Source organism: Chiloscyllium plagiosum, unplaced genomic scaffold (genome assembly GCF_037043375.1).
Source record: "Chiloscyllium plagiosum isolate Xiang-an unplaced genomic scaffold, Cpla_swu_hap1 HiC_scaffold_42, whole genome shotgun sequence".
Lineage (NCBI taxonomy): Eukaryota > Metazoa > Chordata > Chondrichthyes > Orectolobiformes > Hemiscylliidae > Chiloscyllium > Chiloscyllium plagiosum.
The window spans coordinates 13724654-13743028 of NW_028270180.1; the positions used below are offsets into that span (position 1 = coordinate 13724654).

The window sequence follows — 18375 nt, forward strand, 5'->3', positions numbered from 1 at the left end:
GGTGTAAAGACAGGATGCAAAGCAATTGACTAAACTAAATTATGGTAAATAATGCTGGAGTAAGCCATTTAAGCTGCCTGAACCTACTTGCCCCACAAACCTTCTGATTCTCTTATTGATTTAAAAAAAAATCTAGGCCAACCTTTTGATTATATACCATTTACCCAGTTGCCACTGTTCTCTGGAGTTGCCTATCTGAAGACTCAAACCCCACCCCTGGAAGAAATTCCTACCTGCCTTCATCTTGACTAGGAGACAATGCTCCTTCTAATTTTTCTTTTCAGTGCTTGAACTACAGAGTTCGAGTGACTTCCATGACTGTGGGTGAATTTGTTGGAACGTCAATTGACGTGTGCAGAACCTTAGAGGGCTAGCACATCTTGGAGAGAACATTGCAAGGACATTGCTATGTTTGTAATTTCTATTTAGTTCCAGGTTTCTCTCTCTCCCGCACACCTACACACACCAACATCTACCCAGCCAACCGTCAGTATTTATTTTAATAAGATCATCTCTCATTCTTCTAAACTTCAGTGGGTACTGGCTCAACGTTTCCACATAGGCTAATTACTTCTTTCCAGGATTACACCGTGCTGAATTGCCTCTGATGCAAGTATATTCCTGTTTAAGTAAGGAGACCAAAACTCTGCACTGTACACATGGGTGTCCTGCACTGTTGTAGCCAGACTTCCTTCGTTTTATACTCTATTCCCCTTGCAATCAAGACCCACATTCTGTTTGTCTTAATTGCTTGCTGTACCTGCTTGCTACCTTTTTGTGATTCATGGTCATCTTAACATTTAAGTTTCCTTTAACTTTTTCAGCCCATTTTTAAAAAAAGTAGACTCTAGGTTTCATATCCTGAATCTAATAATAACTATACTGTATTGAAACTTGTCTGAAAAAATTTTAATAATATAAATTTGCTGCAAGTTAATTCAACTGGTTTGATTTATACCTTCTGAATGAATTAAATAGTATGTAGGCTTCAGTAAGCTTAATTTATATCAAAATGACTCTCAAAACATCATAATTCATAAGTGGAATCTAACTCATTTTTTAAATATAATAGAATTTAGTGGTTATATATTAATGTGACAGTTGTAGTTTGTATTCTAGACACTTAATCAGTATAGTTTCGGACTAATCAGTTAACTGCAGGAATGAACATTGCAATGTAAATCTTGGAATGGTATTTATTTCCCATTTCCTTCAGAATAAGTACTGTTAGGATCAGTTAAAGGAAAAATTAGTGTTGAACAGCTGAATAATCATTAACAAAATGTCACAATCTAATGTTCTGATTGTATGTACCCTTGGTAAATTTGTTGAAATGGGTGAATGATTTAGGATGTTTCTGTCTGCAGTATTTTGCTTGCTACTTTATGGTGGATTTGTCATTTCAGATGGTCTGTTCAGAGAGCTGCAGGGGTTTTTAGAGCGCAGTATTAGATATTGATTTGGTGTTGGACTGTTGATTAGGGATTTATCCAGCGCATTAAATTTAAACACCAATGTTGCTCGTTGCAAAACATTGAAGAATCAACCATCCAGCTGTTTATATTGTATTGAGTTCATCGCAAGTTTAGCCCCAAAGTAATAAAAGGTGCTGTAATTAAATGCTGAAAATTGGCTGCAGCAGGTCTAAACAAATTATAAGATGCCAGCTGCTAAAAGAGCATCATTCTCAACTTCAATCTGTCCAATGTCTCATTAATTTCTTCTGATTGCCCACTTTTGTGCAAGTTTTGGCATTAAGAATGATAAATACTGTATAGAAAGCCCATGTTTTATTGAGTGCCCCCCCCATCCCAAACCACTAATGTTTTTCTCCACTTCTGAGAAATAGATTTGTGTGTGATCTGCTATCAATCAGCAAGCGTTGTCCACTTTGGGGGCAACATGGTGGCTCAGTGGTTAGCACTGCTGCCTCACAGCACCAGGGACTCTGGTTTAATTCCAGCCTCTGGTAATTGCACATTCTCCCCGCATCTGCGTGGGTTTCTTCCAGTGCTCCGGTTTCCTCCCACAGTCCAAAGATGTGCAGGATAGGTGAATCGGCCGTGCTAAATTGCCCATAGTATTAGGAGCATTAGTCAGAGGGAAATGGGGTCTGGGTGGGTTACTCTTTGGAGGGTCTGTGTGGACTTGTTGGGCCAAAGGGCCTGTTTCCACACTGTAGGGAATCTAATCTAATCTAAATTCTTCTGTTCTGTTTTCCTTTTGGTTCTATGAGTATCTATGTGTACACTAGTCTGTGGACGTTTGATACCTCCAATCTATTCTGTCAACAGCATTTTAATGAGTTCTTAGGGTGAATAAATGTATACACTGTCACAGTGCATAAGTGTCAAATATCATTTGAAAGCCTCCTGGCAGTAGAAGAGGAATGAATCCGATCTGAATTTTTACTTTTTTTTTGGGACTAGGCTTAGCGATGAGCAAATACAAATAGTGTGTGACGGATTCAATGGAAATTTCATTTACTAAACCACAAGTCCCATGTGTTTTGCTCCGAGAGATTGCTGTAAATGAAGTATTGACCATGCTGCTTCGTAAGGAATGGAGTGGAAAGCGAGTCGATGTCTGACTAAAGAGTGGGTCATGGTGTAAATTATTGGAAAACATCCCATTTTTGTAGGAGAAATTGCTAGCTGCAAACTTTGTTTCCATTAACTACGAAGTTTTGCAAATGTATATTAAATGCTAATCGATATTCAACATTTTTGTAGAAGTACAATTTTTGATTGTTAATGTGCTCATGTGCACAGTAATTTATTTTCCAATAACTGCATCATTTGGAGTATGTTGGTTCTGTTGGCTAGGGGGTTAGCATGTGGTTCAGGATCATGTTTACACAGCAAGTGCAATTCCACTTCCAACTGAGGTAGACATGAAAATGTCTCTGGATGAAACATCAGACAATGCACCAAGAATCTGCCTTCAGATAAAGCACACGAATGAATAAACAATCTGCATCGTACTCGGCGAATGGGAATGATTTAATCAAGTGAATGTTTTGAATGCCAACGCATGTTCCTGTTTTATCCTGATATTGTTTTCCATGGAAGGCTTGGTTTCCTGATATGGAAGGAGTCTGGAATTTAGTGTCATCGGGTCACCAGTACTGCTATTGTGCCTCCTCACTGTAATGCAAGGAAGTAAAAATGGCCATGGTATAGTGAGTGATATCTCCAGAGAGGTAAAACCAAATTTTCTGATGATGGAAATTTGTCATGTGAGTCTGTAAATCTGTGCCTATTTGCCACATTGGTAATTATAAATACTAAATGAACAGATCATCTGGTCATACATTAGTTTCATGATAGGGGAAATAGGTCATCCAGTGTCATTCCTATGAATGTCAAATGCAATTAAAATGAGGTATCCCTGCTTCAGGAAACTTGAAATAGTTCAGAAAAGATTTACAACGATGTTGCCAGCACTGTAGGGTTTGACCTATGGGCTGAATAGGCTGAGGCAATTTTCCCTGTAGGGTGACTAGATGTTTATAAAGTCATGAGGGGCATGGATAGGGTGAATAGTCCAAGTCTTTGCCCCACGGTCAGGGAGTCCAAAACTAGAGGGAATAGGTTTAAGATGAAAAGGGGAAGATTTAAAAGGGACCTAAGAGGCATCTTTTTCAGAGAGAGTTGTGCATGTATGGAATGTACTGCGTGAGTAAGTGGTGGAGGCTGGTAAAAGACATCTGGGTGGGTGTATGAATAGGAAGGGCTTGGAGGGATCTGAACCAAGTACTGTCAAATGGGACTAGTTTAATTTAGGATATCTGGTAGGCATGAACAAGTTGGACCGAAAGGCCTGTTTCCATGCTGTACATCTCCAACTATGACTCCCAATATGCCTCCTGACATGAAACCCCTGAAGTTGTAGCAGATTTCATAAAGCTGGCAGCATGAATCTCGTGTTCACATTCCTAATATACCCCCGCCTCTTCCCCCAAATTATGCAGTGATTTTTTGAAATTGTAAGTAATCAAGTTTTTCTAAATTATAAAATTCTATTCACATTGTTTACAATTAACAATGCTAATAGTTTTGGCAATTTTGCCACTGTCTCTGCCAAATTCATCCATCTTCTGCACAATTTCATAGCCCTTGATCATTTTGCCAAGTAAAACATGCTCTCCGTCCAACCATGTAGTTTTAGCAGTTGCAAATAATCCACTCCTAAAACTTGTAAAATAACTTGTTATGGAAGATGTTGGGAAGTCAATAGAATTGTTTTTAAGAATGGTTGCAGGAATTGTGGCATACATCTGATGCAGGAAAAATCGTGCGTTTTTGTAACGCTGTGTACTGTACATGGGGTACAAAATGCCTCAAATCAATAAATTTACATTGTGATCCCAGTTATAAAGGTATTGTGTAAAAGGTATGTAATATTGGCATTGTTTTAATATGTGCTGCCGTTCAGGTTACTCCAGCATTCTTAAAACAAGATTAATAGTACTTGGTGGATGAGTCTAATGTATATATCACTTTTTTTCCCCTCCCCTCCTCTACAGTGGCTGGATAGCTACAATTTCCTTCTTTGGAACAAATGCAGGCTCAGCGGTTGTGATGCTCTTCCCAACTGTGATGTTCACGGCAGTGGCTGTGCTGTCTTTCGTTGCTCTAACTAAGGTAAAGTTCATTTGATTGGGCTGTAGCATGGGCACCTGCTGCTGTTCAGAGCTATGTATTCGGACAAAGGAGTAAGTTTTAAGGAATATGAAGTTGCTTAAAATATAATTCATTTGAACAGCACAGAAATTAAGCCACTTTTTATTTATCCATGATTTGGGAGTATTTTTCGGCAGTACCACCTTGCAACTTAATTTTTCAATACTGATGTTCAGGACTTGCCACCATGGTATTTAATAATTGAGGGAGATCTCCAGTTGCTGCTTTACGAGGAACAACATTTTGCATTTTAATATAAACTCCAAAAGAAGACACAGTCACTTCATTTTGTTTCAAAGGATCCATCTGCCTCTGAGATTCATATGGCTGAAATTTCCGCAAAAGCTCTGACTAGTTGTTTCTGACAGTGGAATTGTCAGCTTTAGAGAGCTGAATCAACTGGAAGTTAGGTTGGGCAGCACAGGTCCCAAACCCATATGCAGGTGAAAACAGCATCTAAGAAAAGGGGTTGTCATGGGGAAATATTAGAGGATCTCATTGGAAAAGTGGCACTTTTTGAGCACTCTTTTTTTATCTGTTTTGTTGAAAGTTCCTTGAATGCCCGTGAAATAGCTTGCAGCTATTGATGAATACTTCCTGACATACCCAACTAATTGTGAAATCTTTGAAACAAATCAGTTGGGGGACTGCAGTCTGACTCCTGGGTCAGCTGGGCTTGCACAGTCCCAGTTGGCGAAGATCAGCTAAAAATTTCAGCTGACTGGACGCGATCCGATAGCTCAGGCAATAATTAGTATTTACTATTTGAGTTTTATTGCCATCCATTTGCTGGGTATTGATAGGCCTCTCCCTCTCTGTTTGACTTTTTTTCTCCTCTACTACTGTGCAAAGAAAAGCATTAACAATAGGAACATCTGTCTGAGTATAGACTGCTGAAATGAAATGCTTAAGTTACTCTTCTGCCCTAAGATGGACATCTGCACTGGTTTTTGCATTAGGGTTAACCCCTAACCCTAAACCCTGGTAATGCTTTGGTTCTAGTTGGTCCAGGCCAGGAGGGTATTTAGATTTTTCTCTTTGTGGGCCTTGCCTGTATTGCACAGTTCCCTTTTGTCTAGAGTCATCCAAATCCTTCATATTTGTGTGGTGCCAAGTTACTTTTCTGACTCTCTAGCAAATAAGAGCCAGTGCTCAAAGAGAAAAGTGCATTGGGGAAAGATGAGGGCACAGAATAGGTTGTACAGGACAATGTTTTTCACTGCAGGAAAGTTGGTTTCCAAAATTTATTAATGATATTTATATAAATGATTGTTAGGTTGTGGTAATGTTAGAAGCAGACACCGAAGAGGCCAGGAAAGGATTTTAACATCCGGGTGAGAGTTGTAAGATTTGACAACTTGCTGAGGGCACAGAAGCCACTACAGGCTAGCACGGCTGAAGTAATGGGTGACTGGGCATTAATGCAGGATAGCATATGGACAGAAATATTTGTTTGAACGAACTGAAAAAGTGGGTGATTTATGGGAGGCTGTTCAGGAGATAAAAAATGTAAGAGGATTTCAGCAGCAGATGGCCCAAATTAAGGTTGAAGATCCTCACACACCTGGTTACCTTGCTCATGGCTTTGATGATGAGATAATAGCAGAAAAGTGGATTTGATTTAAGAGTGGCATCTGTTTTCCTATTTGGTTTAAATAGCAAGGAAGTGACTTAGAAAAATTTGAGTTAAAAATCTCACAACGTCAGGTTATAGTCAACAGGTTTATTTGGAAGCACTAGTTTTTGGAGCACTGCTCTTTCATCAGCTGGTTGTCAGAAGGAGCAGTACTCTGAAAGCTAGTGCTTCCAGATAAACCTGTTGGACTATAACCAGGTGTTGTGGCATTTTTAACTTTGTACACCCCAGTTGAACACCGGCTCCTCCAAATCGGGAAAAGTTAGAGGCTGTGACAGTGTGACAAAGGTGGATTAATGCATAAAATTGAAATGTTCACTGAAGCTTGCAAAATTATTGACTGTATCTGAGAATGTTAATTCAACTTACTTCCACTGATCGTTAATCATCTGCACCCAAAGCTCCCTTTCAGCAGTCTGCGTATGTAAGCACTTTCACACTTGGAAGGGGTAAATATATTAAAACCTAATTCATTCTGTTCATTTAAAAGTTTTTGTCATTTTTTTTTTGTAATGGTCTTACTGCTGTTTCTATATGCTCACTTTTCACCTCAAATAGAAGGTATCATGTTCTGTATTTTCCTCTTCCAGAGATGCATTCCAAGACTGCTAACTGTTAACCTGGTTTGTGGGTTAGGAGTTGCTAGATTATTTTGCATTGCATTTGTTATATTATACTGATGTGCTGTTTGAGATATTTGAAGAAATCCTTATTATTTTTAAGATATAGCTGTTAATTCCTTGATAAATTTATTTGCCAGTGAAGGCAATGGATATATGAACCGAATAACCACCTTCAGCTGGATTCTGTTAGTTTTGACTTTTAACAAGTATTGTTTGAACAGGTTCAGTAGATTAATGCATAGCCTGAGTTTTCTCAACAGTCTTTGAATGCATTTCTCCCTCTGTTCTCTCGGCTTCAAAATGTGCACTCCTGGCATGCTGCATGTTTTCATTTCAATTTCAAATCAAACAATATGTCCTGCAGTTCCACTGTTTCATTCATGAGATTGTGATAATGAATCAAATGTATGCTGAAAACCCATTAATCTGGAAGTCTATGATCTGCACACCCACCAAGACAAAATATTCTCTTGAGAATAAAAAAAACCTTCCAGGAGCCTAGGAATTGGATTTGTTAATTGAATCAGTGTTATTTATAATGGAATAAACCAGAACCCCTTTATCATAGAAAACAGCTGCTAATTAAATCCATGAGTCAACCTGATCGGAGATTAAGCTGCACATTTGAACATTAAAGCTCAGAATTGAAGACTTGTTATTGATGGCATACACTGATGTAAAGCAGAAGGCCCCCATAATGTTGATGGCATCAAGAGATGTGGGATTTTTTATTGTTGATGTTCCCAATTTCCTTGATTTAATGTTGGGAGAGTGTAGTGCATGGCAGTCCACCTGAACCCTAGTTTCAATTTAAAAAAAATTCTAGGGAAAAAGAAATCAATTTAGCAGTATGTATTAACTTCTCTGATAAGAGGGTGATGAACTTTTGTACTTGAACCAAGAAAAAAAGAAAAAAAAATTGCTTCATTTTGTTGGGGCCTTTTACTTTTTGCGTTCTGAATCTGTGTAGTGTGTATTTGATTAATGACCGTATTAGAATAATGTACACTGCAGCACTCCTAATGAGTTCAGCTGCCACTTTTTGGATTCAATTAAGATTAGCATATATTGCCAGTATAAACAAATGCCATGTCCTGTAATTAATTTTCAATGTAAAGTCCACATAATGTAAAGCTGCATGTTATGGGTTCTGTCTGTAGTTTTCTGACAAAAGAACTATAACACTAATTTCTAGCAGTTAATGAGCCATGGTGCGTTTTTTTTTATATAAATGGTTCCTTGTTTATTGTGCTAATCCTTTTAGAGATGCTGATTTATCCAATACTATTGAAGTTTGCAACACAGTATAACCCTTTACAATAGCTGAGGATTTGAATGTAATGGTTTAACACAGTTGTGTTGTCTGTCTCCATTTGTTTAGATGCACTCACTTTTAGCAGTTTCACACTCTCAAGAGGAGTTTTCAGGAGAATGGCCTTCAGCTTAATGTCCTGGTTTGATCACGTGGAGTGTGTAATGCAGAACTTGTTTTGGAGTTGAATGATTCTAGGATTCATTTGTTGGATTAAATATGGTCCAGATATGATCGTTGTCCTTCTCCGTATATCCTCCTCTTCTACTCCAGCCCATAACCCTGTCCCACCCTTGTAAGCACTCGAAATAATAAGTCAACCATGCCTTCACTCTATTTGTACTATTAGGAATTCATTAAAATTACTGTGCTATCACAATCACCTGACGAAGGAGCTGCGCTCCAAAGGCTAGTGCTTCCAAATAAACCTGTTGGGCTATAACCTGGTGTTGTGACTTTTTTAAATTTTGTATACCCCCATCCAACACTGGCACCTCCAAATCATGTGCTATCCTTTGTCAGAAGTCACACAACGTCAGGTTATAGCCCAACGGGTTTTATTTTTGACATCCCAAGCTTTTGGAGCCCTGCTCCTTCGTCATTTCACCTAACCAAGGAGCAAAGTTCCAAAAGCTTGTGATCTTAAATAAACCTGTTGAGCTATAACCTGGTGTCGTGTGACTTCTGACTTTGTCCACCCCAGTCCAATACTGGCAGCTCCACATCAATCCTAGATCATGGCTTTTTATTTGCCTTTTCTGCAATCTCTGCAGATTTCCTGATAGCATCCTGAAATGTTGTGATTTCTGTCTTGGCCATGTTTGATTTTGGTTCCACAGCCTCTGGGTAGAGAATTTCAAAGGTTCACTGCTCTCTGAAGAAATTCCTCCTGCTCTCTGACTTTATGGCCTAACCTTTGTGCACGTTCAGAAATGGAATTTAAACAGTTTGGTTCCACTTATTTTCTTAAGATTCCTATATAATAATGAGGCTGATGGCTACAACATGTAACGGTGGTGTGGGTATTTGCACTTGGCTGAGAATTGCATAAATTGAGTAGGCTTAGATGGTGACGACCAAGCACCGTGTTTCTTTGGTCATGATTTGTCTAGTGTTTATATTCCTTCCTTCCTCAATGTTTAGTGTCTATATTTTTGCATTTTGCTGAATAGATTATCATCTGTAATATTTGAGATTCTGTGTTCAATAAGCATTGCACTAATTTGGATAACGAACTGGGTTTTGGTCGCTTGTACCTGTATTTGGAAGAAATCAGCTCTGCATAATAAATGCTAAATAGAGTGCAAATATTTAATTGTGCATTTGCAAGCTACTGCATTATCGCTTACAGTTGGCAGGTCCAGAGACATGTTGGCACCCTGAAAAGCTGAATAAACATGCATTAAAATTATCCAGATGTTGACCTGCACCATTATTATTGTAACACATTTTTCAAATTGAGAAATATTAGCACTAAGTACTTCTGGCTGCTACATCTGTCTTCCTGATATTCCTTTATAGTCTTTTACTATTTCAACTTAAAAGTTATTCATTTCTTTTGATTAAAACCCAAGTTATTTATCTGTTGCTTTCGCTTACTGAAAGTGTTATGGTATTTTCTCTTGAATATTCTGTTTTTTAAACTATAGTTCTTTGCTCTCTATTTTAGAGATGGGAGCACCTCCAGGATCTTGAGAGCTTGAATTAGCCATTTTTGTTGCTTTTGAGCCTGTCTCACTGCTAGCAAGATCATGACTGATATGATTCTCATCTCATCTCCATTCTCATTTTCCTGTTTGTCCAATTCCCTTGAAGGTCAAATCTATCTAACCTAACCTTGAATATTCTCCAAGTCCCAGCCTTCACTGCTGTCAGGGATAGAGAATTCCATAGATTGAAGTCGTCATTGTCCAATCAGACCATTGGGCTGCTGTCTCATGAGAGAGAGAGAGAAACCCCTCAGACCTCGTAAGATTGCCACTCGTGTTTCTAACTTCCATTGGGTATAGGCTATCCTTTCATAACATAAATTATTCTTCCTAGGAATAAGTAAAATGAATGTTGCAGAACTGCTTATAGCACAATTCTAACCACTTTCAAAGAAGACTACCAAAACTCTGCATACTATTTTGTAAAAGTCATTGGATGTTGGCCTCACTGGGCCAAAACCCAAGGGGAAGTGAAGAGTCTTTCACGTTGCTTTGGGTCTGGAGTCACATGTCGGCCAAACTGGTATAGAACAGTAGGTTTTCTTCCCTTAAAGGACATTAGTGAACCTCATTTCTTGGAGTAGATTAGATTACTTACAGTGAGGAAACAGGCCCTTCGGCCCAACAAGTCCACACCGCCCCGCCGAAGCGCAACCCACCCATACCCCTACATTTACCCCTTACCTAACACTACGGGCAATTTAGCATGGCCAATTCACCTGACCTGCACATCTTTGGACTGTGGGAGGAAACCGGAGCACCCGGAGGAAACCCACGCAGACACGGGGAGAATGTGCAAACTCCACACAGTCAGTCGCCTGAGGTGGGAATTGAACCCGGGACTCTGGCGCTGAGAGGCAGCAGTGCTAACCACTGTGCCACCATGCCGCCCACTAAACTTTCAGCCAAATGCGCTGACTATTTGAGACACCGAAACTGGCCATGCATATATCCGAAAGCAGAGTGGTTGAGGAGGCTCCGACACTGTTTTCCGAGTCAGTCTGGATCACAGGCCTGAGCAGCTGCAATCGCAACAACGGCAATGCATATGACCTGCAGTGGAACAGCGACGATCCAGGTAGCGGTGGGATTCGAACCCCCGACTTGGTAGAGCCTGGAGCTTAAAGCCAGCGCATTAGACCACTCGGCCACACTAACCGACACTAACCTGATGGGTTTCTTTTGACAGCCAACAATATGGTCATCATTCAGCTCTTAATTCCAGATTTTTATTAAATTCAAATTCCACCATCTTCCATGGCAAGGTTTCAGACCTGGGTCTCAAGACTGGTAACAACTCTGCATACCACTAAGGCATTACTTCCCCTTGTATTGCTGATGGGGTCTTACCATGACACTTCTTTAAAAAGAAGTCTTTGATTTTGTTTGCTCCAAATCAGTACTGCTGTGCTGTAGGTCAGCTGCAGCCCAGTGTTTGAATAACAAAGTATTGAAGCCCTGGGTTCTACAGCTATTTGAATGTCTTCCTCAACCATTGAGCTGATGATGCAATATGAACAACTCATTTTGATAGCTAATTTCTGTTCCTGTTTTTGTCCCCAGCTTTATTTTTGCTCTTTCACTTTTATTTTTGTAGGGATTTTGAAATTGGGGGTCATAAAGAGATAGTGATTATTATGAAACAAATAAAGAATTCGGAGGAAACCTTTTGCCCAGAGAGTGGCTACATTAGGCAGCTCACTATCAATTAACTTTTGAGGTAAATGGCATAGATGTATTCACGGAGAAGGAGAAAGGAATAGAAGTAGTAGGAATAAATCCAAATTTGCTGGAGAAACTCAAGTCTGGTAGTATCTGCGGAAAGTAAGCTTTCTGTTTTTTGTTTCTGACTTCCAGTACCTGCAGATCATTTTCTTGAGAAGGCTGAGGTGAGATGAAATCTGACGGGAGGAAGCTTCAGCGGAGTGCAAATGCCAACCTGTTCATCTGCATGGCTTCGGGTTCTGTTAATTGAGGCATTTTCCTTCTGAAAAATGTTTTTTGAAGACTAAATTCCATAATTTAATCACCAACTGCAGGTTCACAACTATTACCGCGGCAGCGGCGGCAGCATGAGCAAGGCACAAGAGGAATGGACCACAGGCGCGTGGAAGAACCCACATGTACAACAGGCAGCCCAGCAGGCTGCTGTCGGCGCAGTGCAAGGGACCATGCAAAGCCCGCAGTACTCGGACACTCCCAACTACGCTTACAACAACCAGATGTAAGCCTGCTGCGTTAATGTACCCTAAAGTTTACAGAGCCTCTCCTGGGTTCAGTTGGGACATGCAAAAATCCCCCCCCCCCGCCTCATATGTATGATTCGGACAGCTTACTTTTCTCCAAAAGCGTCTAATGTTTGTGGTATACTCTTTAAAACTGAAACCGTGGTGGCTGTAGAACAATGTGCAAATACCTTTTTTTAAAAAATGTGATGTTATTGGTATTGAAAGTGTTTGTGATGATGTAGGTCACTTCCAACTGGAGCAAAAAGATTTAAGAAAAAATATCTGTGTACGCACACATGCACAGAATAATATCTGGTACTTTGACCATAATAACACTAACCATATTGCTAGGAATAATCAGGTATTTTCTGGATGGGTGCAGAATTCCCTGCCCTTGTATTACATTGCACTCCTACCCAGTATTGATTGTTAGTTTTGATGTATCCTAGAGCAACATTGTGAGTACCTGCAAAGCTGTTCTGTGAAATGCTTATTGTATAATCCAGTTTGTAGAGATAATGTAATGGCACTAAATAACAAAAGACCCCAGATAAGTTAATCATAACTTGTAACTGTACAGTGATCAAATCTGTACCTGTAAGGGATCATGATCAATGAGTACATGACGGCCTTTCAGTTTTGAGTTCGCCATAGATTACTTCTCTCACACTTTAAAAAAAAAAATGCTTCTTACCCTTGAACCTAATTGGGCCCCTTCAATAAGCACATACTGAGATTTCAAAAGAAAATTCTGGTACTGATTATTGTAAATTCAAGCTAATGCAGACACTTTAAATTTCCTTTGTGTGGAATGGGCAACATAATTTGTAACCATCCTATCTTGATATCTTCAGTATTCCTGCAGTACTTAGTGAGCTAAGGGCATGGACAACAAAGAGGAAAACATATTTAATTTGCTTATTTTCCAGTTTGTTTACTTTCTCTGCATACTTCTAGATTGAGGTTTATTTTGCAGACTTTTTATTTAAGGGGTAGATCTGTTTATTTAATGCACTTTGTATGCTGAAAAAGACTGGTCAGTTCTTCAGTATGTGCCCTCCCCAAGCTCAGTTGCAAACAGTGCTTTTTTTTTGGTTAAACACTGTCCTGGTTAAACTTCTCTGCTATTTAAATTAACCATATCTTTGCAATGCAGTCATGCTTTGCCTCATGTGGACTTTGAAGCTGGAACACTAAACTGTGTAAATAACTTGTCATAATGCACAGGAGATTAATTTATTTTAAGTTAGCTGTGTATTGGTTTTTGTCATTTAATTTTTAAACTGTTCTGGTTGTGTTTGGTTTTTCTCACTTCAAGGAATTTTTATCTTGTTGCACATCATATGTTTGTAGAAAGTGTTTGACCCTTTGATTCTGAAAGGAAAAACGGACATAGCAACACACAAACATTACTGAAATGTCAGGAATTATCTAGATGATAATCCTCTCATGTAATATCGTCAGGGCCAAAAGAGTGCCCCTGAAAACTGATACTATGAAGTAAAAGATGACTACAAAACTAATGCATGTTAAACATTGGGCTGCTAGGTTTGGGACTTGAATATATAACTTTATGCAATAACTGCAAGGAAATTTATTTGCATCCACATTGCTATATGCTGTACATTCCTGATGAGGAAAGATTCAATTTGTGACTTCAATTTATTTTCTAAATCTGTCTCAGCAGGTGAAAATATATTTTATTATACATGATTTAATTTAAGATCCACTTTGAATTTTGTTGACCCGTTACACAAAAGGCAGAAGCATGGATAGATGGGTTAAAGGTCACGAAATGAACCAAGGTGTGAGAGAGCAAATGGTATCTGTGGCACTTGCTCATAGAATCAACTGCAGAGACGTGGCCAGTTGATGTTTTCAAACCAAATCAGAGAAAAATAACATTTTTTGTTCTTTATTATCTCCTTCTAAAACTCTATTCCAAATTGCAGTCTCTGCTCAAATCTTCAACTTGATATGACTGTTGTATGACACAGTAGGGGAAAGGAATGAGGGCAATTTGCTTGGAATAATGTTTTGTACTTTGGTTTGTTTCAAGAAAAATTCTTATTTGAAAAGATGCTAAGATGTTCAGTCTATAATGCTCATATTTAGGGAGAGGCATAAAATGGATTAATTTTATATAATGAGAAATTAGAAGAAATTAAATTGAGCTACGTTTGAGCGTATGAGATGTACATAAGACTATTTAATCTGTACATTGAAACCTGTGGTATTAGTACGGACGTAGTATAAATCATCATTATTAGCTACATCTGGTCTAGCTGTTTTGCTCGTGCTGTTTTGGTTTACACAGAGGCTGTTTTGACCTGCGTCTCTTTCTGGTGATTGCTGTAGAAGTAGTGCTCTACATGGTACAAATAGTGTATAACCTGTCAACATGCATTTCCTTTTAAAAGTGCATTTACACAATTAACATTTCCTGGCTTTTTTTAATCATCTTAATCCCCCAAAATTTGGTTTTAGATCATTTTATTCTGAAGCTAACGTTTTCGAAGGCATGCTGGTATTTGGCATTCTCGATGTTGGATTATTGTTTGCAGAAGCTAGCACTTAGAAAATGTTCTATCTAGATTTAAGATGTCAAATTATACTTTGAGGAAATGTTATGCCATTTGGCCAAGCAATTGTAGCACTTGGAGCGTAGCTATATTTAAGTAAGTAATGTTCTCTACATTGCAAAATAGCAGTTAAGTGAACACTAAACACTTGCTCACTAAGCAGAAATCCTTGCATGTTAGAACTACAAATTATGCCCCTTAAATGTTTCACAGTAAAATATCTTTGAGTGGTTTCATTTTCTTAAGGATTTGCTGTAAATAATTGAAGTGATTTTTAAAAACCGTTCCTTATTGTGAAAAGACCTCAAGGTGACTGATCATCCTTTTGGAACACTACTCGAACTGCTGCTTGATTCCATGCCAGAGTCCTTGTTTAAAATAGTTGACTGCCCTCTTTAATGTACCTCCATTATTTCAGGTATTTCATTCTATCCTATGCACAAAACATTGTGCTATGTAGTAATCAAAAATTAATGCACTTATTCTCATTGTTATCCCATTTGATATAGGGGGATTATTTTGCTACAGAGTCTTAAAGAGTCTCAAAGTCCACGCTTGGATGAAATGATTTGTTGATTTATCTAACACCTAGGACCAATTGACAGTTGCATTCTGGCACCTCAGTATCTTGCAAGTGTACAGGAGCTATTGGCTAGCTCAATATACTATAAAACAAAACTGTTATTTTTGTGTTTTCTCATCAAATCATTGATTTGCCTAAAGGCAGTTACAATCATAAAGTGAACATTAATTTGTACTCTTCTAGTTTTAAAACAATTTGTCCAAGGTGAAAGAGAGGCTTTAATGTAAATTGCTGATGGTGGCTATTTTTCATGCAATACAATGGAAGGAAGCCTAGACCCAAGAATATTTCCATTCAGCACTAAGTTAGGTCCCTGATTGTCAGCACAATGGGGTCAGATTTCTCACAATTAAACTGCGGATGAGAGACCTATTTTTGTATTGCCAGTGGGCATCAGAAAATCACCAGTGTGTTAGCTAAATATATTCTTGCCCCAGAACTGAATGAATGAATTAATCGAGCTAGAATTTTCTAATTTAAACATTATTGCTGGTTGATAGCCCGCACTCTGAAGATTCAGCAAAGCAGTTCTTCCCCTATGTTGGTACTTTCATATGCACAGGAAGAAAATACATTGAAATAAACTGCATTGCTGTGATGCAAATTTTCTCTCCTGACACAGCCATGGCAAAACAATATGCTTGTGTTGGCATTTTATTGATCCAGTCCTAAGCATTAAAACAGGGTGATTAATCTGAAATCTGAAGTTCCTAGCAGTTTGATAAAGGACATTTTATTTTCCTTTATTATACATGTATAGGATTAATGATTTTTCAATTTCAAAAGAAATTGAATCATTTGCTTTTTTTAATTTGACCAGCTGCTGGATTGTGTTATCATTTGCAGATGACTTACTTGCTTCTCTTTGCCGTATACTTCCTGCTCAAATGGGAACTTTCAGGAACTCGACAATTTTTAATTTTTGCTTGCAAATAATTTGTTACACTTGGATTTGAAGAATACAAATAAATGAGTTTCAGTCCAGGTGAGGCATATTTTCCCTCTATCAACAGTTCCAACATAATGTATGTTATACCACGATTATTGAGGTTGGTGGAGCTACTTTAGAAGTGTTGCTATACAGACGAGACTTGTCATTGTAAAGGCTGTTTTGGAAGGCTCCCAATTTCAATTGATTCTGATAGCCAGGATCCAGGTTTGTGTGTTCCTCCTCCCCACTGGTTACCTGCAAATCATGGCATGCTGGTAATTACTTGTCAAATTTTGGGTATCACTAAAGACTCAAATTTGAGCAAGTGAAATCTAAATCTGGGTTAACCCAGGCAGAGGGTTAAGATAAAGTAAGTAAATTTAAGAAATCATGACACAATGAAAAATGTAGATGCTGTTTCTTTCTTTAAAAAACTTGGAGCTGCCATATCTAGATTTCCAGTGAATAACGTTGGCCATTCATCTGTACAATTTTCACCATCCAAAAATACTTGAATATTTGTAAATATATTTTAAAAGTAGCAAGATGGTAATTATGCTTTATTAAGACTTTGCTGTGTACTGAGGTTATATAGAAATTGTATCTGTATTGGTGACTTTTGGAATTTAATTTGGTGATATAGTGAAGGCATTAGGATTAATTCAGTATTAATGTTTAATGAATTATAATTTGCATCAGATTGGTGTAATATTGCTGAGTGAACATATTATATTTGAGTCATAAGATTATGCAAAACATGGATACATGTTTCCCCCTATTAACTTGGAACTGCTGTTCGATCAGTTGGAGGTTCATTATTTAACTCCTAAATTACTGTCATTCTAACTGCACAGTGCAATTTGTTAACTCTCTATAACTTAAAAGGGCATTTCTACAAAAACCGCTGAAGAATTGTTACTGTATGTGTTATTTAATAGCTACTCTGCTAATACAAATGCTACATAGAAAGCGTTGTCTGCATTATTTTATCACTTTTTACAGTACAGTAATTCTTCAAAATTGTCTTTTTCCTATTGAGAAATGATATCATTGTCATTCCAATACGTCAATGTGTCAGTATCATTCTGGACAAATAAATGATAAAACCCATGTAGCTGTGTTATCTTGTACTGTCTCTGAAGTTGTTTTGCAAATCCTTAATCCCATCTCACCAGAATAGTGCCTTCATCTATGCAAACACATATTTCTGTCTCCATTTTAAAACAATATGGTACCTATTGCTGTAGTTCACCACCTAATTAAGAATTGCCTCTTTACATGTATTTTTAGATTGGGATACTGTGTTGGAATCCAAAATAATGGGGGAGAAAAAGTCCCAATTTTTAAGCTGTGAAAATTGATGTTCCTTCAGGAGTTGTGATTCTAATTATTAGCAAAAAGATTGGTTAGCCAACCCGAAAGAGTTTGAGGTGACAATTTCAAAGTTTAGCAAGTGCTCCAAACCCATTGCTGATACCTTTTCAAAGTTAAGGATTTGGGGGAGGGATGCTTTTATGGTGAAATATTGAATTGACACCTGTGTTTTCACAGAAGAGCAAAGAATTTGCTCATCACAAGTCTTTGTGAGGAAACTCGGTGCTTATGAGTAAAAATACTTCATTGTTTACAAATGGATCCTAAATGTGGCTCCAACTTGGATAGCAAATATTGAGGTTCTGTAATAATGATTTTGTGCCTTTTTAAATGGTCACGAGGTCTTGATTTTCATTCCTCCTTCAGTCGTTTCACATAAATATCCCCTTTTTAGTAATCTTATTAGCAAAGGCAATACAGCAGATCTAAATTAGTGTGCAAAGTGTAGCCCTCATTTAATATAGAAATGAACACTTTTTTATGTTAATAATCTTTAGAGAAATTAATCTGGAGATTCCTTAAGGGTAACAACGGTTCCTTGCTTAATTTACTACACCGTTTCTTGTCTCTTCATAGATCCACACAGCATTGAAATAAAGCCTTTGGTTCATGTCAAACATTTCTTATTCATGAACTTATCCAAACATCTTTTAAACGTTGTAAATGTACCTGAATCCATCACTTCCTCTGGAAGTTCATTTTACACATACAT

At 38.1% G+C, this 18375-nt stretch overlaps 1 protein-coding gene across 4 annotated transcripts in view; it reads left to right on the forward strand.

Moving 5' to 3' along the window:
• scamp5a (secretory carrier membrane protein 5a) overlaps positions 1 to 17399 on the forward strand; it is a 60521-nt gene extending 43122 nt beyond the window's left edge. For all 4 annotated transcript variants that reach the window (XM_043680200.2, XM_043680199.2, XM_087982076.1 and 1 more), the window contains 2 exons: positions 4529 to 4646; positions 12005 to 17399. In XM_043680200.2, coding sequence (XP_043536135.1) covers positions 4529 to 4646; positions 12005 to 12193 — 307 coding nt within the window. In that variant the 3' untranslated portion in view covers positions 12194 to 17399. The remainder of the gene's footprint in view (positions 1 to 4528; positions 4647 to 12004) is intronic.
• The last annotated feature ends 976 nt before the right edge of the window (positions 17400 to 18375 follow it).